The following is a 24,800-nucleotide window of genomic DNA, read 5'->3' as shown; positions in this document are numbered from 1 at the left end:
AAATGACGTCAGTGAAGTATATCCGCCGGTCAACACAGATGGTTCCGAGAAAAGATGGCGGACAGCGATGGGGACGAAATGTTCCTTCCAAGTGAATACGAAGGCCCTGTTTTGCCTTGGGATCGTTTTAGAAGATGGGTGACTTGTTTCTGTGTTGTAACGTTTGATATAGAGCTTGGCCAAGCGTTGGAGGTAAGCGAAGCGAGTGTTTCATTGATCAAATTCATGCTTCGAGAAGCGCGCAATCTTGAGCACTGAAAACAGCATAATTAAGCATGTGGTTTTGGTGATTTCTTTATGCTTTTATTGTTTAACGCTTTAATTCTGTTTTATCTTGTCACAGCTCGTTTACCCCGCTCATGTCGAACTGACGGACCGTGAGGTAGGCTAAGTCAAATAAGATTTTATTAAAAGCCCTTACATGACAGAACATTTTGTTGTCGTATTCGTTCCAGCTAAGTTATTTGATACGCTTACTGTACGTCTGTGTTTTGACACTTGCTTGTTTAATAGTGATAAAATACGATAAAAACTGACTTTTTTAAGCCAATCTTTATTTCAAAACATTACACAAAACTAATGAAAAGAGATCTCGTTAATATTTTTTGTAAACTCGGGCTTAACCCGGTGTCAATCTTATTGACATTCGTCTGTTTCATGCTTTCGAAGCAGAAATTTGATTCCATGTTTTTCATCTCCAAGACGTTTTAAAATAAGTAGGGGGCATATTTTTAATGCCCATTTTTGTTTTTTATTACATTATTGTTACATGAAAATGAAAAGGTCTTTAACCCGGTCCCTAATATTTATTGATGTGCCACTAAGGAAAATATTTAATTTAAAATAATGAAAAGGGGGCAGATCTTTGAAAAATAAAATTATGTGTAAAATGAACTGATTAAAATTCTAATCTGACGATATGTTAATTTAGTTAATTTGAGAGATGAAAAAATGCACAAAAAAAAATTCTCAAATCAGTTGGACACTTAGCATGACATATTATATTACTGTGCTTTCAAGCTTTGTTTTGTTCAGACAGATGAGACAAACATGTCATGTATTGTTTATAGTCTTTTTAGGGTAGATCAGTACAACAGATCACCGTCAAAGCACATTTTCAAATCAGCCTGGCAGAAAAAAATTCCTGAATCAAATGATCAGACATATGTCTGTTTTCTGACTGTTCTTTATCCAGCTCTTAATTTCTTATTTGCATACGTCTGGTACATTTAACAAGACAGTATTGTTTTGTAAATGGATCCACTCTAGAGCCCCGCTATTTTCTTTGTCACTGTTTTGAAGAGAAGAAATTTAAGATACTCTGTGGGAATGTATGTGCCAGAATATAAACCAAACAACCTAAACTCAAAATAGCCAGCATTATAGGTTTAGGTTTTCCTAAAAATGATTTCAATTTCAGCCCTGCAAAGCAGAATATTTGGAACTCGTAACTCTTGAGCTACTATTTTGTTTTATATGGGTTGCTGTTTGTTTGACAACATCACATTTCCATGGGTAACCATCAGATACGTAAGAATTTTGGGAACTGAATACCAATATCATCTAAGAATATAAAATATGACCATTTAAATTTTTCTATAATCTCCTAAAAGCTAAAATTCCAAAACAGAATTATTGATAGTTAAACAGTTAGTTTTTATATGGCACTTTTGTCTGTGAAGTTGAAAATTAAATCCAGTTGTAGCAATTAGGAGAAGTGGTATCTTATATCCTGTGATCTAACTGCAGACTTGTTCTTGGGTTGCCTGACTTACTGTTATTAATAATAAACTTATTATCATGTATTCTTTTTTCAGAAAACAAACATTTGTTATTTGGCCTTTCCTGACTCAAACTCAGGTATGTTCAAAATAGAAAATTTTAAGAATGTTACAGAAAAAATTTCATCCTAGTAGTACATATTTTTAGTAAAAGTTCAAAACAATGGATATACCGTATTTTCTCGATTAAACGCTGGACCCCAACTGCTAATTTTTAAATAAACGCCAGGGGCGTTTGTTCCAGGTCCTGGTGTTTGTTCGAGATTCAGACATTGCTGATTATATTGAACTTAAATCTTTAAATCCATAACATTTACTTGTTCCCATGTTGTTCATATACTGTTTGGGTTCTGTTTGTCACAAATTTTGATTGCAACATGCCGTATGCAATACTGTAATTCTTGGTAATAATCATCTTCGGAGACCCAGGGACAGTTTGTCGGGGCGGGACAAACTGCCCCTAGGTATTGGAGGATGGGTAATAATAAATAACAGAAAGTTTCACTTCGTAAATAAATGCCGGGTCCCAATTAAATGCTGGCTTCAAATAAAAGCAGGGCCCACCAGGCCAAGCTTGAAATAAACGCCAGGGACGTTTAATTGAGAAAATATGGTAATGTAGGTGCTTTATAAGCGACAACACATGTTGGATAGAGTTCAGCTGGCTTACCTACCAGCTATAACTAAACACCTAAGGTCACCTCGCTCTTTGCATGATTCCATCAATTAAGACTTGTTATTTTGGAAATCTTCCCCCTGCCATTCAGGGAAGGGGGGGGGGGGGGAACTCCCCTATGAAAGGGACTCAGAATGCTTGACTGAAATTTTGTATTTATCCATGGCTCAGCCATTTTTGACCCCTAAAAGATAACATTTTCATGTCTAATCAGCCTAGACTGACAGCACAGTATGACAGCATTTTTTATTTCTTCCCTTGCAACCTTAAATGAGACGTCGACATCTAAAAATATTGGTTTTCTGTCCTGAACACGTACCCTAAGTGAGACCAAAATTTGTAACTTACACTCCTAAGCAAGACATCAAGTAATATATGCCTGGAGTGGGTGTCCCCTCCTCCCCCCCACCTGCCAAGGAAATCTACCGGTACCAAGCAGCATCTATCAAGTAAGACTAATTTAGATGCTATATTATTGTTGTGACATGAATTTTGTATATTTATGTGTTTGTTCCACAGGATGTATGGGAGATACCCAGTTTCATTTCCGCATCAGATGTAGTCCCCGCAGTTGTCAAAAAAGCCATCTTGTGAGGAGATATGAAGACGAAGTGCCTTTAGCATACAGGGTATGATAACATGTAACTCACAGATTGCCTAAAAATAATAATTCTTAATGACTAGTTGATGCAAGTGCAGAAGAAGCCACGAGCCAAGCGGCCCACACTGCCGGAGCTTATCCCGGTTTCCGTAGCATTAAGCGGCTAGGAATATTTCTACTCCCCCCTGAATGGGATGCTAGTCCATTGCAGGGTTTCCCCCCCCCCCAGCATTATGTCGCTGGTACCCATTTATACACCTGGGTGGAGAGAGGCACTATGAGAGTAAAGTGTCTTGCCCAAGAACACAACACAAGTGACCCCGGCCGAGGCTCGAACTCGGACCGCTCGATCCGGAGTCCGGCGCACTAACCATTAGGCCACCGCACCTCCCAAGTGCATACACATGTATTTCCTCAAAAAATGGTCTACTATCCAAATTAGTAATTATACCAATTGAAACAAAATTAAAATCAAAATTAATGTGATTAAATTGTTTTGTTTTATGACATTTGTTTCCAGAGCGATCCTGCCCATTTTTATGGCTTTGCTTATTTCCGTCAAGTAAAAGATCCTAGTATTCAGAGGGGCTATTTTCAAAAGGTATGTAATTCTTAATTTGTTGTAGAGTGAAAAGTTAAGGTTTAATTTGCATTATCTGCACACTTGAATGTGTTTGCAGAATGTCTCATTTTAGTCTTCTGGCCAGTATGTTTATGATTGAATGTGTACATTGTCTTTACGGTTTCAACTGAAAATTACATGACACCCCTGTTTTTTCATATACCCGGTATACTCTAAACAGTTGTACACATATGTCAATTTTATTATCTCTCTGTTGCATTTCAGTCTGTTGTGTTAATTTCAAGGCTACCGTATGTCAACTTATTTTCTGAAGTGGTGAGTAACTTTAGTTAATTCTACATGTATGGAAATTTCAGCTTCTTGCTGGTAAAATACTTCTCTTAAGTTTAAATAACATTGTGTAATCACTGAGGTTCTGACGAAGTTTTTTGTCACCTTTTTCTACTTTAGGTTCAACTCATAGCTCCAAGCTACTTTGAGAACGGAGAACTCAGTTTAGAAACAGGTACAACAAGTAACATGAAACTTCGTTCTTAGATCATACATTTAAGTTTTAGTTACTTGAAAAAAAGAAATGTATGGTACAGTGACTCTAATACACCAAAGATAACTCATGGAACAACTCATCCCCTCCCCCGACCCATTTGAAAAGTGCAGTCCTGATTTATCAAACCCTTGATTTTTTTTTAACTGAGTCTCCTAAAGAATCAAGCCAAAAGTCATTTCTCTCTTCTCAGTCAAAACTGTGATTTTAGGTACCCCAATTTCGCAAAGGAAGATTCGAAAAAAATAATAGGGATATTTCCACTGTACCACTGAATAAGGACCAATTTTAAATATAGATTTGGCTGGTTAGCTTATAATTAAATTAGGTAAATGCAACTCTTGCGGTCTTGCATTTTTGTGTAAATTGTGTTGAATATTTATTATGATGTTTTTTCAGTTTGTCATGACATTGATCAGTGGCCACATCCTGAGGCAGGTCATACATTACAGCTTCCCCTGATGGGTAATGTTATGCAGGTAGGTTAAGTTATTTTAGAGGGAGGCACAGTAGAGAGAGGTGCAGTGGTCTAATGGTTAGTCGGTGTGTTGAACTCTGGATCAAGTGGTCTGGGTTCAAGCCCTGGCTGGGGCCACGTGTTCTGTTCTTCGGCACCTCACACTTTACTCTCACAGTGCCTCTCTCCACCCAAGTGTATAAATGGGTACTGGCGAATTTAATGCTGGGGGTAACCCTGCAATGGACTAGTATTCCATGCAGGGGGAGTAGAATTACTCCTAGTCACTTAATGCTACTGGAGATTCTGGATAAGTTCCAGCTTAAGGTTCATATGCAGACCTTAATCCTATGTTTATATATTTTGGTAAGATAAAGGTTTAATGTGCATCACAACATTAGTGTCCCATACCGATGATTAGAAGCTTATCCCTGAGTTTCTGTACAATGAAGCAACTAGAAGTATTAATTTCTACTTTCTCTGAATGGGATGCTAGTCCACTGCAGGGTTCCCCAGCACTACCCATTTATACACCTGGGTGGAGAGAGGTATGGTACTGCGAGAGTGAAGTGTCTTGCCCATGCCAAGAACAAAACCAACGACTCTGGCCAGGGCTCGACCCCGGAGTACTCAATCTTGAGTCCAGCAGGCTAAACGTTAGGACACTGTACCTCTCAGTAGTGATTGCCTATCTGAATGAGGTTGACGATGGATTGGCTCTTACTCACATGTATAATTTATTGTTAATTTTAAATATATATATTTTTGTAATTACTACGTTAGGTCCGAGTACCTTCCAGAGGCGACAAACCAGGAGCAGTGTCATCTCCAGACAATCCTCTTGTTGCTCATATTGTGGTGAGTTTATTTTATCCTTCTGTAGACTTATTCAAATTATTCTCACAATCACTTGATGTCCCAAAGTTCTAACCTGACTCTAGTCTAAAATTAAAGGGCAAACTTTATTTTATATTACATGTATATGTTATATGCCGGCCGGGAGGTCCGTATTGGGAAAAACTGTACCCGAGGTCTTGAGTACGGCCCGAGGCCGGGACCGAGGGTACAGTTTTTCCCAATACGGACCGACCTAGGCCGGTAAATAACGTTTTTATTTTTTTCCTACTTAAGTTTGTTTGGATTTAAGAAAACCGTGAAAAAATCTGTCGCAAAATCTTTGTTTGTATACGCGCGGATTTGATTTCAATGTTGAGTCCGACTCGATCGACAAGCAAGAGTGAAGAATGCTGTTTTCTATTTAATTCCGAATGAAATAGCTTTGCTTAAAATAAACCGTACTCAAGAAATGTTCAGCTTAATTTACACTGCAGAAAATCAAGAAAAGCAAATAAAGTCATACTAAAATATAGCACAAATGTGCCACAAAACCTAACACATTAAAATCGATTTCGGCTTCCGAACAATTCCCAATAAATGTTTTGAAAAGTCTTGAAAGAAACTTTGCAACTTTGCTAAGCCTATTTCTCTGACTCAAAAATACTCTTTGACCGAAAAGCAGTTTTACAAGCTATTCACACTTGTATTTAACAAATTAATAATCTCTGTGTTGATTCCCAGCAGAATTTTATTCTGATAAACAGTGTCAAACTGAATGAAATGCGTAGTGTCTACCAGTACGGCACAATACTTTGATAATTAATTTGTCCGTTTTTAATCAAAGAATCTCATTTCCTTGAATGATGGTAAATAGTGTTCTGTTTTAGCAAAAAGTGACAGATAAACAAGGCAGTTTAGCACATAGATGGAGTCTAAAAAACCGAATGAATGAATTTTACCGCAATGGCGTGAAAATCATTGCGAAATGCCCAAACAACGGCAAACTGCGAACGGTAAACTACAACTCAATTTTGTTGAGAAAGAAATAAATACTCGCCTTTTGAAGAACTTTGAGGCCTTTAATTCCACATGCTTTTTGTCCTTTAGCATTAACAATGGATGGTGAGCAGCTATTTTGTCTTTGGAGAGCAAAACTTTCATGTGTTCGTTAGACTGAAGGTGCAAAATGATTTCGCGCCGTGAGCGGTCCGTACGCGGGGTCCGGATGGGAAAATCCGGACTGCTGGAGCGCGCGCAATTAGCCAATCAGATTCAAGGATTGAGGATTCCGGACCGCTGAGATGCTTGAGAAAAAAATAAATTGTAATATTAAATTACTTGGATAAGAATAAAACAAGGCCACTTAATTGTGGTCTTAAATTCGTAATATTGAGTGGCCAAAGAAATTCTGAAAATTGAATTTTGTTCTGTTAGCCTCTTGTTGGAAGTGCAGTGGCCTCATGGTTAACATGGTGGTCAAGGGGTCTTGGTTCTAGTGCTAACCAGAGCCATTGTGAATTGTGTTCTTGGACCAGCCGTAAGTTAATCATTGCATGTTATTTTGACTGTCAAAATGAATATTTTTCAGCCTCAGATGCCTTCTCCTAAAGTCATTCCAACTCTTAAAGATCCAGATATCTTCAGGTATGTTAACTGGGATTTCCTTTCATTACAAACTGTATAACACACATTAAACTGTGCTGTTCCATTTTACACTTTTTGTCAGTTGTAGCAAAGGATAACAAACTTACGGTGGCCTTTGCAGGCAGCAGTTTTCAATGCATAGTTTAATGTACTTTTGTCAATAACTCAATTTTACTTAATGAATGTTTAAATTTTCCTTTCAGATGTTTACAATCTGTTCTTCCGCACATTCATCTTTTATGGGAATTAGCACTTACCAATGAGGTATGATAACATGCAGCCAGTCATTAAAACTTATTTGTAATAATAGTTAATTATAGTAAATTTTGATAATACTATTGTTCTTATTTACTTAAACCTATTCATGCCCAAGAGGATTCTTGAAGTTATTCAAAATAACTTTCCACCCCTCTCGATCTTTCGCTGAGCTGTTGTTGCACCCACACACGAATTCCATCCCATTTCTTTCCACTCCATCTCCACGCATCTCCTCCAGGTCATTTGCGGTCTGCCTTGTCTTCATTTCCCTCTGGTATTTCCATATATTTTTCTATTACTGAGGTGAAGAATGCCATTTGTTATTTTGAGGACTTCATTATATAGAGGTTCATTAAATCCAGGTTTCACTGTATTATCAGTTATAATTATATAATTGTATATTATTTGTTACTCATTAGCCAATTGTTGTGATGGCACCTTCACCTACAATCTGTTCTGAGACTGTCCAAGCTTTAGCAAGGTAAACAAATAGCATAATATATATTAAGTAACAATTTCCAGCCTTGGATCTAGAATCTCAGTTCATGGTTCCACCAGCCATTCTGATTGAAAGGCAAACACATCAAAATTTACAACTTGTTTGCTTGGGAATGGAAAAGTGTCAGTTAAACTCCAAGGAAGGGGTTCTTGATGGTGTTAACACTTACCACCTGAATTCCAAACATACTGTTTTGTTTGGGTTTGCTGCCACCAAATTCTCAGATATTAACGTAGCTCCCGCGCATGCCAAAGGCACATACAAGCAGAGCACCATACCCAATGAGCTGAAAAATTTTGGTTTTTGCTTGACTGTCTGTCCATTGGTACATATGACCGAAAAGAACAGAAAAGAAAAGAACTGGGGTTGAGTTGCCCGTGATGTGTAGTTCCACAGAAGTATTTTGTGATAAAAATTAGGGATACAAGGTCATAACCTTTCCACCTCTCCCAGGTCATTTTCAAGTGCGAGTAAAAATACATTTTGGTAATGTTAGAAATTTAAAGGTACTCTGTCAGGGGGATTTTGCAATTTTGGTCTAAACTGTTCTGAAATAAGTGGTGGGCAACTTAACCCATGAAAAACATTTATCTTTGAACATTAAACTGAAGAATGATATAACCTTTATGTATTTGGGGATAGAAATATCGTTTTTTTTAAGGCGCGCAGAAACAACTTGAAAACGTCGGCTAGCTTTTCAAATGGCAATCCATTTCCATCCAAGCCATCCACAGCCTAACGCACTTTTAAACAGTTTTAGTGCTCTAAAATAGCAATAAAAAGGGACCATTATTTCTAAGTTTCCTACAACACAAATATAAATTTTGGCTGTTCAAAAATGTGTTAAAATCCGTGACATAGTCCCTTTAATATTTACAGCTTGGAACGATCTAGCAAACACTGACCCATGCCCTTTCTTTCTACTCTCAGTTTGATCTCACCATTACACTACTGCTCAGACTACAGACCTTTCTTCACAATTCATGATACAGAGTTTAAAGAATACACAACAAGAACACAAGCACCGTAAGTTTCAGAAAAGAAGATTATATCATCATTTGTGTCTTAGTTATCTTTTTTTAAAAGAACTGATTTAGAAAACAAAAAAGAGAAGAGAAAATTGTTTGTTAATAAATTTCACAACACAGTGAGCTTTAAATCACAGATATTTAATTTATACTTTACAACAATATTGCGACAGAAGTTTATCTAATAACAACACATTGTATTTCAGGCCTGGTGTCATTCTTGGTGTTACAAATCCCTTCTTTGCCAAAACGCTTCAACACTGGCCTCACATGGTGAGAATAGGAGAAATGTCAAATCTTGGTGAGTATGGTCAAACCAAACATTGTTTTCATTGAAAATAGATCTAAAAAATATCAATGGCAACATTTAGACAAGTTTCAAGACATCTAAAAAGTATTAAAAATAAAAAATCTGAACTCCTACTCAAGGGGACACTATTGCAACATTCCACATGCTTCCTCTTTTCTCTACAATGCTGGTATGTGTTTTGTATCTTGAACGTGGACATTAAATTTATTAAGTTTGATTTAGTTTCTTTCGCGCGCGCGACCTTTATATGGCATCTACGCCATATAACGCGCGCGCAATGTAATGTTTCATAGTATGTGTTTTGTATCTATCTGTTTTGTGACCTACATGTAGAGACATCTCGTTATACGATGTGGTATTTAAAAGGTGGTTCCAGATCACAGTATTTTTTGTGCAGATAGAAACAATCATTCCATGTTGTATCCAGTTTACCATCTTTCATGCAACTACTCTTGACAAAACTGAAAGTCTACAAATTTGCAACAAACAAAAAACTTGATTCTCAAATTTGACAATGTAATAGTAGATCACACAAGGACTGTGTTTTCTTTACCCAGTTCAAGAGTTGATTTGTATCTTTTTTTTTTTTTCAGTGATATCATCAAGAAAATCACCTGGTGTTGGCCAAAATGCTAAGAGAACACTATCTTCAAAGCCAGGTAAATGATTTGATTTGTGTAGCAAAGCTTTTCACATGTCACAACACATGTCCTTCCTTCCTTCCTTCCTTCCTCGATTGATTGATTGATTGATATTTTCAGGAGGAAAATGTCTATAGATTTTTTTAATATTCTCAGTGATTTTTTCTTTGTTCTAGGTATCTATACAAAGTACAAACAGTTGCTAGCAAAGGATAAACTAATATTCAGAAGACTGAGCAAGGTGTGTATGTTGCAGGTTAATTTGTTTCAACTTTTGCCAACTAAAGCATGACAATAAGAGTTTGACCTATAGCGGGATAAATTAGATTATGGAATAACAAATCTAAATTAACATTTCAATTACCTCATTCTACTTTTAACAGGGAAATCACCCAAAGCGACCTCCAGAAGTTCAGGTAAGATCCTCATTCCTGTCATGCCATCACAAACTAAAAACTGTTCAACTTGTAATATTATTAGTTGTCTTATATAACTAACTACCAGACAGTATACATTACAATCAATTTTTGCCTTGGAATTGGCCATCACAATTGCAACAAATTTTTCCAGCAATTGCAAAATTATAGGTCTTGAGATTTGTCAAATTGCTAAATAATAATGTAAGACATGAAGCTACCTCTTAATTACAAATTTGCGAGTCATATAAATATTACCAACTTGGAAAGAAGGTGCGGGAGTTATTCTCAGGGATTTGTCAATAAATTTTGTATTGAAGTTAAGGTTATTATTAATTAATTAAGTTTTTTCTTCTTCTTTACATAAAGAATGCTATTTTAAGAAGACACATGGTGGAACTGACACAGAGTTTTATGATTCCATTGGTATGGTCACAAACATGCTTTTCACTGTTAAATGTAGTTCTATTAGAGAAAGAACACCTGGTCTTTATTGTTATTACCTAGTCATTAAGCCCACAAGTACGTAGTACACTGTGTGGCCAAGGGGTTAAACGATCCTAGTCAGCCTCCGCCATTTTCTCTGCCATTCAAATTCAGACATTTGGCATGTTGAAAAGAAATCCTCGTCCATCCTTGTGCGTTTGCTTTACTGAGGTCTTAAACTACCACAAATGCTTTTTTAAAATTATAGGTGCTTATTTTTGACTAGTTATTCTATCATTCTTATGTCTATATGTTTTATTATGTTTATTTATGAAATTTATCAGTTGAACTTAAAGGATCCTAGTCAGCCTCCTCCATTTTCAATGCCATCGAAATTATGAAAACTGTATGTTGAAGCGAAATCTTATTGCACTTGAAGTCTGTTTACTTACCTTTAGCAGTTTCAAAGTGACACGATCCGCGAAATATATAATACCGTAATTCTCGTATGTAAACAAAAAAAAGCGTGGCTGACTAGGGTACTTTAAGTAAGCCAATAGGAGTATCACTGTCAGTTCCCCTGGAAGGGTAGCTAGTAGTCAAATACAAATTACCCCATGGCATATCGACCAAGTGCCTCAAGTGATTCCACCCATGTACAGCCATTTATACACCTCAGTAAAACTTGTTTCTTGCCCAAGAACATGACTAGCCAGCATTTGATCCCAATCATTCAATCCAGATTACAGTGCATTAACCGTTAGGCCAGCAAAATCTCCCATAAGGACACTGACCAAGATGAAACCCTCAGTCATTAGGCTTTTGAGCCCAACACACAAACCTCTTGGGCACTATGCTCTAGTAGGTTAAGTAGCATTGCATGAGTTAAAATGAAGTAAACAATATTTTGGCTAATGATAATTTTCTCCTTTTAATACTCAGGAAAGATATGTTGCCAGTCTCATGCCTCTGCAAAGAAGCATCTCTCCATGGAAGGTAAACTACATTTAAATTTATTTACAAATATTTATCTATTATTAAATAATGATTATAATAGAATATATTTTTTTATTTTAAGAACTTCACTTAGGGGAAGCTTAAGAGTTGACAGAATGTGATTAAGATAGGCTAGGCACTATGCTACGATAAGTGTATTATACAGCACACTGATGTAAAAAGAATTACTCCTGTTTGTAATGGTTATTTGCGTTTTTTAATTGTAGCATCCCCCAAGATTAAAGCCTTTTGATGCAGATGAGTTTCTGACGACATTGGAGCATTCAGGACCTCAACTAACATCCAGGCTGAAGGGAAACTGGGTTGGACTCTACAGGTAAAAACACAAACTATCGAACTTCTGCTTTGAGACACCTCCTGTAGGCACACATCTAGCATACGCAGACACTTAGTCATGGTTCCAGCCTCATACAAACATTACATTTTTAGCCTTACATAAGCAGAGACCTCTCTCTTAAGTGGACACTTAGTCATGGTTCCACCCTCATACAAACATTACATTTTTAACCTCTCATAAGCAGACACCTCTTCTTAGCGGACACTTAGACATGGTCCCAGCCACATACAAACACTACATTTTTAACCTCCCATAGTCATACACCTCTGCTAAGCGGACACTTGGCACCCTTTTGCTTAACCTTAGTAAAATAACACTTTTTGTTCCAATAAAAACAAACAAACAATCTGATTTTCTGTTCAATATTCTAAATGAGATAATTTGTTTTCCAAAACTCTCACTTTGAATGGATAGTCGATACCTGGCTTGACCCATTAGCAATGAGCATGTAGGAATTTGAAAGTTTGACTACTGAGTTTGTCATGGTGCCCCAGTACGCTAACGTTTAGACTTACATACCTCTCCGCATTAAATGACAATACTCTTTTTAAAAGAAACGATTTGCAACAGTTGGAAGCTTTTGTTCAAATTGAACATTGATTTTGTCGTCATAGGAAATTCTTCAAGTCTGCAAACTTTGAGGGTTGGTTACGGCATCGGCAACAAGAGATTAGACAGAAGCTGGAACTTCTGCATCTAGAAGCTCTTGGAAAAGCTGTAAGTACCTCAAACGTCTTATAAGTTACCCAGTATCCAGCCAAAAGTCATGCTTCTATAATTATAATAAACTAGTTTCACTGTAAACAACGAAGTCAGAGTCGGAGTCGTAATCAGAAGCACAAAGCGTTTACGATCTAGTGAAAATCAAGCTGACAAAGTATTGAGCAGTTCTCCCGAATCCGCTTTTGACTCCGTCACTAGAAATACTACATTCTCTGAGTCGCAAGCACAAAAAAGTATTCGGAGAGTACGAGAGCTAGCATTGTGATTGGTTTGCTCTTCCGCTTCTGCTTGCGACTCAACAATCTAGTTTTCACTTTCAGATCATTAATGACGGAGTCATAAGCAGAATTAGAAGAAAGTAGGAACGTTCTGATTCTTCATCTCCGATTCCGTTGAGCTTATGACCCCACTTACAGCTCCGATTTTCAATCTTCACTAGGTCGTAAGCGCTCTTACAACTTCGCATTTTACCATCCAGTATTTTGTCAGTTCAAGTTGTCAATAATTTTCTGGTGTCTTTTTATAGTCTTGACTTGTAAGTGGAGGGCTTTATAACTTCAGGAGTATATTATGGTTATAGTTAGCTTCAGAATGCTGATGCTTCTTGGACATCAAGTCTTTCTTCAGTAGTTGACTTTTGTTCTTTTATTTCTATTCAGGATGTTTCTCGTTGGATCAAAGACAAGCAGGAAGTAGAGACTGTTGATCTGTTCTTGCAGATTAAAGAGAAGCTGGTATGTTTAATTTGTCAAGCTTTTAATTTGTTTTCCTCTAACTTTAAGTCTGTGGATGAAACCTTAGTGTGTGACCAATCAAATGAAAGCTACTGAGCAGTACTTTCATGTGGTACTGTTTATTATGCTGTACATAGTGGTTCTAACTTTCAAGTCTGTAGATGAAACTCTAGTGTGTGACCAATCAAATGAAAGCTATTGAGCAGTACTTTCATGTGGTACTGTTTATTATGCTGTGCAAGGTGGTTCAAACTTTAAAGTCTGTGGATGAAACTCTGGTATGTGGCCATTAAAAAAAAGCTATTGAGCAGTACTTTCATGTGGTACTGTTAATTCTATTGGACAAGGTGGTTCTAACTTTTAAGTCTGTGAATGAAACCCTAGTGTGTGACCGTTCAAATGGAAGCTATCGAGCAGTTCTTTCATGAGGTACCGTTTATTATTTACTTCGCAGGCTGGCTCAGCGTCTTTTTACCCTCCTGTAAGCCTTGAAATCAAGCAGCAGTTGAAAGGACACCTTTTGTCCATTGTAAGAACTCTCCCGGAAGACCTTCAGTTTGTTTTGAAGAACAGTTAACATAGAAGAGATAGTCACTGAGTCTCCAGTTATATGAGAAATGAGTCTGGCTGTCGGTTGGTACTTTAAACTTGTGGCTGGAATAAGGTTGTAAGATTCACTTACACATCGCCATCTGCAAGACGGAAATATGGAGGCAAGTTGGATTGCACTGGAATTCTCCTGCCAATATCACCAGAAGTTTGTTTATCTTCCGCGGAAACGTATTTCAGTCCTCTTTTACTTTTCTAATCTTTAAAACTTTATGTGCAGCCTTTGTAGCCATCAGTCTAGTTTCTCATCTGAATAAGAAATTTTCATATCATAATTTGGAATGGTCACGCAACGCTCCTTGAACAGCATGCGTGACATCCAAAAAACGAAGGAAACTATGATATTTATAGTTTCCTGTGAAAGTATAATTAATGTGTTAGACTTCCAAATAGTATTTTTAACTTTCCTGTGTCATTTCCTTTTTATGATATTGTAAAAACCTCTGATATTCTTAAAAGGATAGATTTTTTTAGGATAAACTTACTAGGCCTTTTCTAACGCAATGTTAAAACGCGCCTTAGTTTGCTAAGCCTGTGCTTTTTCCTTTTGCCTTCATTAGTACTCTTTGTGTTTTAATCAGCTTTTCAGTTAAGGGGGGGGGGGGACATGGGAAATTTGATGGATTTTTCAAAATTAGTTTTGCTTTCCATACGAGAGAGGTGGATTTTAAAGTTATCTTGTCTAGGTAAATCTGAGATAAAACTTTCATGTGAGGGAATTTCTTTAACCTTCGTTTATATTTTATGTTGTTATTACATGTTTACTTTGAATTGACCATTGATGACCAGAAATTCCTGGGGCAAAATAACAAGACATAACTGGAAAACTGGAATTCATCTTAATCTCGTAGCAAAAGGCAAATATCAAAGTTGTCGAAGCTTTATTGAAAATGTGAAATCTTAATCTAAAAGAGGATAACGCAGTATTTATGTTGGACTTTAAATCACACTTTAAACATATTTTGGTAAGCAATAGTTTTAATTCATGATTAAAAGAGGTATGTCACAGAACAAAAAATAAAAAATAGCGTAAACATATTTCAAGCTGTGGCATAGCTCTTTTAACGTAGACAATAATTTAAAGATTTGATTTTCTGTAAATAGTGTAAAAGTTTATTTTTGTAAAGTAGGGAAACTTTTATTCTTGGAACGGGGCAATATGTACATAGACGAAAAGTAATAATTGGGGAAAGTCATTTTCTGGATGTTCCATACTGTTATTTTTTATATTTTTTCTTCAAACGAAATACCCACTATTAGAGCAAAGTTGTTAGTATTATTGTGCAATCCGAAGATTTGTTAAAAACAAATGCGTGAAAGTATTTTAATTTTAGAAACAAATTGGAGAGGTGTGCCTACGTTTTTTGCCGCCATTTTGTACGACGTCACAATAACTCCTTGTTTTGCTACACAACAAAAAACATCTTTCTGGGGGTACAGACGTGCTGAAATATGACGTAAATAAAATAAAAGAAGATTGACGCTCTGTAATTAAAATTTGTATCAAAAATGCTCTACCGTTTTTTTAGTGCAATTTTAGGGCTAACATATGCAGTTTTCACCATTAAGCGCAATTTTACCTAATAGTGGGGATTTAGTCATTTTAGGAAAATACGGATTCAAGTTAAGGCTTTTCCTTAGCTATTTAAAATAGATAACAGGAAATTAGGAATTGATTAAGATGATTAATCCTATTCCACAATTGTGACAAGGATATTCTAGATTAGCTTAATCACACTTTGTACAACCAGACCCTGTTGATTTTAACGTAAATAGCTTTTTTAATCGGCAAAATTGTGAAGAGAAAAAAGTGTAATGTTGTTGTCATAACTTGTCTAAACTGAAACTCCAATGACAAATCCATGGCTCATAGCGTGGATCTTTAAAGATCTATCTTTTCTTTACCTGTGTGGTTGAGGTTTCTGTGGGTTATTATTCTTTCTCTTTACACTACTTTTACTATTCATGTTCAGGAACACCCTTAAACGTTCGCATTTGATTGGGGTAGACATGCCATTTGTGTAGACGACTTCACCACGTTTGTTTTTGTTTTTGTTATAGTTCAATCTTTAGCTGAGGAAATGTTTTCATTGTCACTTCAATTGATGTTCTTTTCTGTGTCATATTTTAGTTTTACGGACTGAAAACCACGCATCGCAGATTCAATTTTAACCATATCTAACGCTTTCCTTTTCACAACTGATGTTAAATTTTGGTTCATCATTACACTACCAGACAGTTGACCCCCACGCAAGAGCACCCCAGGTTGTCAGGGGACTGTTTGGTGTCCATCTACTAATTTCTAACTTCAATTTTTTGATAAAAAATGTTTACTGCCAAACATCCCCCAAAATTTGCAAAATACCCCCAAACAGATTTACAAGATGAGCATAAAGTTGAAAAGTAAACGAGAGTATTGCCAGGAAACTCATGCGAGGTAGCGCAAAAGGCTTTAAAAGGCTCTCGGCCGACAACCCGAAGGACAGTAAAAAAACGACTCATGGGCAACATTTCGTGTTATAGACAAATTTAATGGCTCTATTGTCAAGTTTCGTTCGCTGCCTATTTTATCAATCTCGGCGATTAAAACATATTAAAGAACCACATAACGTTCTGTGGTTTTTGTGCGATGGTAATCTGGGCTAAAGAAAAAATTGCAAGGCCGATTGAACGGTTTGGGACTGTATTGAAATTCCAATATTTCGGAAGGCACGGCCTTCCTTCTTCAGGGTCTTACAAAGAAGACCCTGAAGAAGGAAGGCCGTGCCTTCCGAAATATTGGAATTTCAATACAGTCCCAAACCGTTCAATCGGCCTTGCAATTTTTTCTTTATTCGTTATTTAGTTATAGCTGATTAGATCCTCTACAGTGAGAGTATCCGGTACTTCTATTTTGTCACGGTGGTCCTTGCAAATTCACGTTAGTAATCTGGGCTGCCTGTGGTTGATATGGCAACAAAAGAACGCGTTGACGTATTCATCGCATTCCTTCGAGACGGGCAATCGATAATCAGTAGAAGGGCAATCGATCAAGATCATGTGCACAAATTGAGAGGACCACTTTGAAAATCATTTAAAAGCGTCTAAAGCCTCCGGCGTTGCGATTTTTCCTTCGAAATGGTAAGTTCTACGCCGAATAGTAACCACAGAAGCACTTGAATGGTTTTGTGCATTTCAATGGCTTCCCGACGGTTTGTTTACTTTTTCTATTCTCTCGTAACAAATTGTGTCTAATAATTTTTAGCCGGCAGGTCACAAGTCTGGGAAAGCGAGGAAATCGGGGAAAAGTAGAAGTAGAAGCAGAGGGAGCAGTCGAAGTCCATCCAGGAAAGGAGGAAAAAAAAGTGGAAAGAAGTCTCGGTCGCCATCACCTACGAAAACAAAGCGAGAAGTCGACCTGTTGAGTCCTGACGCAATGGTTAATGGATACTACATTGCTCATAATGCACCGCAGTTTTTGGGATACCGAGGCTTCGGATATGACACTGGAGCAAAAGGGAAGAAGAAAAAGAAGGGCAAAGGAAAAAAGAAGAAATGAAGTCGATTAGAACTGCAAGCAAAATCGGGACGAATACTTTCCAGACCTCCTCAAAGGGAGCTCTGCGAGCTGTCAGCAGGGTATCAAGCCAGTCATGCATGTGTGTCCAACCTTGAAGTAAGGAAGTTTAAATCAAAATGAAGCTGCAAGCTTCAACTCTGGCAGAGACAAAGCCACTGATGAAAAATCGCTGACTGTGCGAATTATATCAATTATCCACGGTAAAACTAATCAGAACTATTGCAGTTCAGGGAATATGAGAACTGAGAGAGGTTGCTTTGTGTAGATTTTTTATCTTTGTTTATATATCTGATCTTTCATCTACTCAAAGAAATACGAAAGCATGATAAGTGTATTTGAAAATTTTGATTTAATGCTACTGAAGCACCTCTGGTTATGTATATAAGGTGATGTTTATGAGGCGATTGGGGAAGGGGGGGGGGGGTGTTCCAGTATTACTGGAATTGACCCCTGTTGGAAAACAGGAGAAAGAATGTGCTGTATATGAAATTTATTTATTAGCGGTGTTACAGAGTGGAATTGATATCCTGAGGGGAACTGCAAATAGCAGGTGTGTAAAGTGTTTGGAAAGTTTTATTGTGATCCCGAGTGGACATTCCAGTCTGGGATAGGATAGCAACTTCTACTGTTGTTCTGAGGGATCCAGAGTGGGTACTTTTTTTCTCAATTCTATATAGAAGTGATCACAAAAAATAATGTGATTTACAAGCAGCTAGCATATTTACCACTTATTATTTAAATCATGCTAGTTTTCTCCATGCACTGACTCAAAAAAATTAATTTTTAGAACAAATATAAACTGCTTCCAGTCTAGTATATCTGTTGTGGTTCAATGTTACCTTTGGTAATTTTCCTTTTGTTTTATATTTATTACCATATATAATTTTCCATTCACCATCTGGAACAAAGGAAATAAAAAATTGCAGCAAGGGTAAAATTGAACCAGTACAACATTCCCTGTCCCCTAGTTTGTAATGAGGTGTGGCTCATATGATAAATATTGTGTGTAAAATTAAATTGTTAATAAGCTGAGATACTTAATATATGATTTTTACTGTCAATAAGTGTGGTTGACCACCAATAAAATTATGATTTTAATATGCAGGCACTTGCACACCGAGTTTTTGATTTATAGCATAAATGGTAATAGGTTGTTAATAATCATTCATAGTTTTATGATTTAATAGGTAGGTTTACTTGTCATACCACTTTAGGATGCCTCCCCATATATTAGGTATGACCCTTCCTAAGCAGACACACAATCATGGTCTCAGCCACATCCACCTCTTCTAAATGGGTTTATAATTAGGCATCAGAGCCAGTGACAAAATAACACAACACCATAGGGTGTCCATGCTTTAATTACCTTATTATAGGAAATTAACGATACATGTTATTAACGCGAATTTCAAAAATTCGCGTTAATTTTATGTATGTTAACTTTTTTACTATAAGCATTTGACCACAACTTTTCCTAAATTTGCGTTAATTTTATTACGCGTTAATTTTGTTCGCGTTGTTAAAATGCCTCGTTATATTCCTATAATAAGGTAGGTCCTTTAGCTGGGTCAAATTGTGCAGCCTAAGTGTTTTATGTCAAAGTCCCGTATGAAAGGGATGTGGATGCTCAACGTCACCCTTACTTATTAATTGGCGTGTAAATTACTGAGTTTGGTCTCCCTGAGGGTGTTCAGGACAGAATGCCAATTTTTTTAGCCATTGAGATTCACGTTTCAGTTACCGGTATATAGGGGTTAAAAAACGCTTGAGCCATGCCCATGCCAGATTGGTCTCCTTTAAGGGTATAATTAAAATGTTCCAATGAGCATCTCTTCCCTTTCATATATAGTTATCAACCCACCCCAACAACCTGGGCTTAGGAAGCAGGCCACTCCCGGGGAGGGGGGGAGGGTACTCCCATATATGGGCTATGTAGGTATGTGCCGCGGGATAGGGTATGCTTTTTGAGGTTCTCGGTCCTTAAATAGGGTATCATTTTTGCTCCGTTTGGCATTGTGTTCCCGATGTGATCCTTAGATATGGTACCTAAATTTTATCAGCTAAAATAAACGCCCAGCTTAACGAAAAATAAAAAGGGATCTTAAAACTGAACTAACCGTTCAAGTATTAGTAAAGCGATTTTATAAAGATTTGTGTTTTGCCTTGCGCGGTTGGTGGGTGGGCGTTATCTGGGTCATCGCGGAACCCTTCTCCTCCCCTTGAATAGGGTGTCAATTTTCGGTTTTGGGCCTTAAAAAGGGTATCGATTTTCGCTTCCTTTATTCCTAAATAGGGTCAGGGTTTAAGAACCTTCATGGCACACCCCTATCTGAAATTTATGGGAGTACCCCCCCCCCCCAGAGGCCACTTCATGAATCTTATTTTTGAGTATATTTAAATTTAACTTACAGAAAGGCTATATTTATATTTTCAAATTTTATGGTAATCTTAACAGCTTGGCCCGGGGGATGGGGTAATACTTGAAAAAGTTTTACGCGGGTAGGCTTTGCCCGGTAGGCATAAATAGATTGTGCTCGGCAACTTTTGAGCAACTTTTAGCGTTTTGAGCAATTTTTGTAATACCAGCAACCTAGGGGAACTTTTGCCTTCTTTGGCAACTTTTAAGCAATAAATTGATATAAAACCGATCCAAACAATAAAAGGTCGTTCCATTTCAAAGGATTTTATTAAAACTGGTTTTATCAAAACCGATTTTATTAAAACTAAGGATATACAATAAAATGGCAAATCTTTGAACGGGCTGGTGTTCCCCCCTCTCCCCCCCCCCCCCCAAAAAAAAATGTTGCCTAATTTGAACTGACTGTTCCTTTGTTCAGACCAGAAAAAACTAGTTGAAATAATGAGGTCATGGTATTAACAAAGATCACATTTCAATTCCACTGTACTAGACTGGGGTAAGGTGTAGTATTTTACAAAGCCAATAGTCTAGCTTACCTTGTTTGACCAAAATAACTTCACCAGCTGGACTAGGAATCATTTAATTAATATTTATGATGCATCTTGTCAAGATGAAAAAAATACATTGATATCACAAATATTCTTAGAATTTTGGACTGTTCTTTCAAATTTCATTCTGTAAAGAAAATTAAAATTGAATCCTGATGGGAGGCAATGCATTGATGAAAAAAAAATCAAGAACTGAGTTGACTCCTGGTTGACGTTTTTTAAAAAAAGATAAAATTATCCTATTAAGTTTTTTTGTCAGAAATACTTTTTGTCAAAAAAAAGAAAATGAAAGGAAACAGGTGAACAACACAGGTGCCGCCGCGCCTAGCTCTGGATTTAATTACAGCCAATCAGAACAGTTGTTATAACATGTCGGGAAAACATTGGCCAATCAAAGCGCGCGTTAGATCAAGCAAGCCCTGCAAATATTCATGAGTTCGGGGCGCCCCGCTGTTTAGTCAGCACATGCGTGGCAGCTCCACGCCACTTTGGTTCTATTGAGCAGCCGCCATCGCGTTCTCTTTTCCGCGCAAGTCGGAGGAGCAGCTTCTTTGCGCAGATTCAGAACTTTTGCCGAGTTATTTTGATCCTGCCGTCAAACCAGGTATCTTTGCTGTGTTTTAGCTAAGAGTTTGGTCTTGTTTCAGCCATTATGGACCGTAGTTTGCCGTTTGCGAGTGTAAGTATCAACACGGCAGTAATCTAGTGAATGGAGAAATTTACCTGACGAAAAGATCGCAATTTTGGAACGAAAAACGCGCTTATTTCGCCGTGATCGTGTAGGGGAATGAATTCGATCAAATGTAAAATGGTGGATTACAGCCGTGCCGTTTTCTTGATTTATTTGGGTAATTTCTCGATGAAAAAGTCGCCTAAAAGCGAGGGTTTTGACATGAATTTCGTATTCATACATCGCTTGAAAATTCAATGAGCGAACTTCAAAGAGCTGGTACGATTGTGTTTTGACTCAACGCTGACTTTTTTGTTTTGTTTTGTTCTTGACACAGCAAACTGGCTCAAGTAAGTCTTCACCAAGTGGGTTTAACCCAAGCTTTGTCTCAAAGCATGTCGCAGACATTGCAGATGTCCCATTCGATGTCTCAATCGATGAGTCAAATGTCCGATGACGAACCTTCGTCGCCGGAGTCAACAACCTTCGATGGCTCGGACCTGCTAAGTTCCACTGTTAGCGATGAAGTCACTGCACAGCTGGCCGCCGCAGGACCAGTTGGGGTGGCTGCCGCGGCTGCAATCGCCACTGGAAAAAAGAGGAAAAGACCACATTCGTTTGAAACGAACCCGTCGATTCGCAAACGTCAACAAACCCGTCTTCTCCGAAAATTAAGAGCTACAATTGACGAGTATACGACGCGCGTTGGGCAACAGGCTGTAGTGTTGTGCGTTTGTCCTGGCAAGCCAAATCCTCTTTTTAAGGTGTTTGGAGCAGTGCCTCTAGAGAATGTGGTTAGAAATCTAAAACAGCTAGTTCTTCAAGATTTAGAGCATGCTTTAGCCGAGCATGCCCCTCCACCACCCCCAGAGAATCCAGACATCTACACACTACCTCCGCTAGTCATCGATGGCATTCCAACGCCCGTTGATAAAATGACCCAAGCCCAGCTCCGAGCGTTCATTCCAATGATGTTGCGTTATTCCACTGGTAGAGGGAAGCCAGGATGGGGAAAAGATTCTACCCGGCCGGCATGGTGGCCCTCTGACTTGCCTTGGCAAAATGTACGCAGTGATTGCCGCAGCGAAGACGAGAAAGCCAGGATATCGTGGACAAACGCTCTGAGACAGATCGTGAAGAACTGCTACAAGTACCATGGAAGAGAAGATCTGTTGCCAGCCTTCTCTGAAGGAGACGCACCGCAACACCAGTACGTTCAACAGCAGCATCAAATGGTACATACCATTTCAAATGCCGATGGCACAGTGTCGCTCATCCAAGTAGATGCCTCAGGTGCTGTCAGCACTCTGTCAGATGCAACTACCTCGCAAACAGAAGCAACGCAAGCTGTAGCAACATTGGCAGAAGTTGCCGCGGCAACCCAAGTAGAAGTAACCCTTCCCCACCCAGGACAAAATGACGCAGTTACCATCGACCAAAGTGATTTATCCCATACAGAAGCAATCGCACAGGCAGCTGTAGCCACTCTTGCAGAAGCCACCCTTGCTGATGGAGGGCAAATTGTTTTACCGGAGCATGCCGCCGCCGCAGCTGCGGCATTAGCAAATGTACAGGATAACATGAACACTTCCAACATGGTGACCATCCCGGTTCAGGCTGCGACATCTCTCATGCAGATTCAAACACATCATTTACCAGTCAGCAGTCATTCACAGTACATGTCAGCGTCCGTGCCTCAAGTAGCTATGGCTCCTCATTCAATAATTCAGACAGTAACAACCTCCGCAATGGGAGGACATGAGGTGCACACGCACATTGTTGACACATGCGAAGGTGTCCCAGTTGCGACCCAAGCTGTAGAAGTAGTTACTCTTGAAAACGCTCAAGATCCTATGAATTAACATTGTACACGTACAAAACTACAGAAAATAGAACAAGATGTAAATAAGGGCTATGTGAACGTTACACTGAAAGACATTAGAAGAGTAATATTGAACAAATGGTGACTTGCATGTTTTTAATAGAGGGAAGTTAATTACAAGTTTATTATGTTTTAATTTTTGGTCAAAGACCAGCTTACACGTACAACTTTACACTAAATGATTCTTGTTACATCTCAGCTATAACTTCTAACCAAATTCAGGGCTCTAGACTAACGGTAGCCAACTAGCCAAAGGCTAGTAGAAATGCAGTTTTGGCTAGTAGGTTTTGGGCTTTCACTAGCCAAAATGGCTAGTGAAATTTTGCTGCGGGAATTTTGCTGCAGATTGGAGCAAAAGAAGCAAGGAAAACAAGAAAAATACTCCAGCTGTTAAGATAATGATAAGAAAACTAGTGAAGAAGGCAAAGTGCCTCTGCTGAATCATAAGTTTGCTTGAAAATTCTGGCTAGTAGAAAATTGGTTTTGGCTAGTAAAATCAAAGCTGTTGCTAGCCAGTAGGTTAATTAGCAAAAAAGTTAGTCTCGAGCCCTGCAAATTTCTGGTCATGTTTTCATACACAAAGTAAACTGTAATAGACAATTTACTACTCTGATCTGTCACCTTTTGATTGCTATTTTTTTAGCCTTCAGAAAACAAACTTCCAAGTTCCAACTGTACTCATACACCTTAATTCATTAAGTCAATTGATTTGCAAATTATTTTTTATCAATGACAAAAGCTTAGCACTGTTTATCTTTCAGAAAACAACCAGAGCTGTTTACTGTTGTTGAACCTTTGGGTTAAGTTTTGGCCATGCCTTACAGATATTTTAGCATATCAGTCAATATGACTTGTTTCATATTCCTAAAGTGATTTATTTTTGGGGTGGAAATTATGATTCGGTATTACGAAAGAACCTATGAAAATGTACATTGACCTGTGCTTAGTAAAGATGTGTACATTGGTGATTTGAGTGCCCTTTTAATTAAAATGTCAACATGACATTTAAACTATCTTGTGTTATTGTGTGTTTTCACTGGAGCTTTTTTTGTTACTGTCCTAAAAGTAAAGAAAGTAAAATGCAGTAATTTTTCAATGTGCCTTTGGGTTTAGCAACCCAGTTTGTTATTTGGATCAGAAAACAACGAACAAATACAATTATTTTATCTAAATCAAATTGAATGTTACATTGAACAGGGTTGGCACTTGCCTAGCCTGCGTAGCTGGCGGTATTGTTACGTTTTTAAGTGCTCACTAGCAAGCGGCGAAGCCGCGACAACGAGCGGCGCAGCCGCGAGTGGCTTGGGGAGGAATTTCAGCTCCTCTCCCCAAGCCACTCGCGGCTGCGCCGCTCGTTGTCGCGGCTTCGCCGCTTGCTAGTGAACACTTAACTTAAAAACCCAACAATACCGCCAGCTACGCAGGCTAGCACTTGCCTTGAAAGTCCTTGAATCACAAAATAAAAATTCAAGGCTTCAAAGCAATGAGAAGACCACCAAAATAAGCAATTTTTTTAGTTCTTCAGCGAGCAAGAAGGGTCCTGGAAAGTCCTTGAAAAGTCCTTGAATTTTTGGCCTGAAAAAGTGTACGAACCCTGATTG

The 24,800-nt window shown here is 38.0% G+C and overlaps 2 protein-coding genes and 1 long non-coding RNA gene across 4 annotated transcripts; all 3 read left to right on the top strand.

The window, feature by feature from the left end:
• The first annotated feature begins 13 nt into the window (after positions 1-13).
• On the top strand, positions 14-14,171 carry LOC144628307 (protein DENND6A-like). The gene is made up of 23 exons (XM_078486393.1): positions 14-192; positions 344-382; positions 1,818-1,860; positions 2,977-3,086; positions 3,579-3,659; positions 3,906-3,956; positions 4,092-4,146; positions 4,585-4,664; positions 5,426-5,500; positions 7,068-7,123; positions 7,327-7,387; positions 7,801-7,862; positions 8,811-8,906; positions 9,115-9,209; positions 9,812-9,877; positions 10,036-10,100; positions 10,243-10,275; positions 10,645-10,701; positions 11,644-11,697; positions 11,925-12,034; positions 12,670-12,772; positions 13,438-13,512; positions 13,967-14,171. Exons 1-23 carry the CDS (start codon positions 55-57, stop codon positions 14,087-14,089), a joined length of 1,728 nt encoding a protein of 575 aa, XP_078342519.1. The 5' UTR covers positions 14-54; the 3' UTR covers positions 14,090-14,171.
• A 2,938-nt stretch (positions 14,172-17,109) lies between these two features.
• LOC144628246 (uncharacterized) lies at positions 17,110-17,617 on the top strand. Its single transcript, XR_013566224.1, has 2 exons — positions 17,110-17,241; positions 17,366-17,617. It is a non-coding gene; the product is annotated as an uncharacterized LOC144628246 (long non-coding RNA).
• A 3,521-nt stretch (positions 17,618-21,138) lies between these two features.
• On the top strand, positions 21,139-23,403 carry LOC144628314 (DNA-binding protein P3A2-like). Of its 2 annotated transcripts, none has more exons than XM_078486402.1 (2): positions 21,139-21,251; positions 21,655-23,403. In XM_078486402.1, exon 2 carries the CDS (start codon positions 21,713-21,715, stop codon positions 23,177-23,179), a length of 1,467 nt encoding a protein of 488 aa, XP_078342528.1. In that variant the 5' UTR covers positions 21,139-21,251; positions 21,655-21,712; the 3' UTR covers positions 23,180-23,403. The 2 variants fall into 2 exon arrangements, with proteins under 2 accessions (XP_078342528.1, XP_078342530.1); XM_078486404.1 differs by having other exon boundaries at positions 21,147-21,326.
• Positions 23,404-24,800: the final 1,397 nt, after the last annotated feature.

This window comes from Oculina patagonica, chromosome 10 (genome assembly GCF_052425735.1).
Source record: "Oculina patagonica isolate OP01 chromosome 10, crgOcupat, whole genome shotgun sequence".
Lineage (NCBI taxonomy): Eukaryota > Metazoa > Cnidaria > Anthozoa > Scleractinia > Oculinidae > Oculina > Oculina patagonica.
The sequence above is the reverse complement of the archived record's forward strand: the minus strand, read 5'-3'. Positions and strand labels throughout refer to the sequence as shown.

Excerpts from the sequence above, each read along its gene's own strand:
- LOC144628307 (XM_078486393.1), top strand. The coding sequence starts at position 55 with ATGGCGGACAGCGATGGGGACGAAATGTTCCTTCCAAGTGAATACGAA. Across the intron at positions 7,388-7,800 it reads AATTAGCACTTACCAATGAG|CCAATTGTTGTGATGGCACC; the intron begins GTATGATAACAT and ends GTTACTCATTAG. Across the intron at positions 9,210-9,811 it reads AGGAGAAATGTCAAATCTTG|TGATATCATCAAGAAAATCA; the intron begins GTGAGTATGGTC and ends TTTTTTTTTCAG.
- LOC144628314 (XM_078486402.1), top strand. The coding sequence starts at position 21,713 with ATGTCGCAGACATTGCAGATGTCCCATTCGATGTCTCAATCGATGAGT.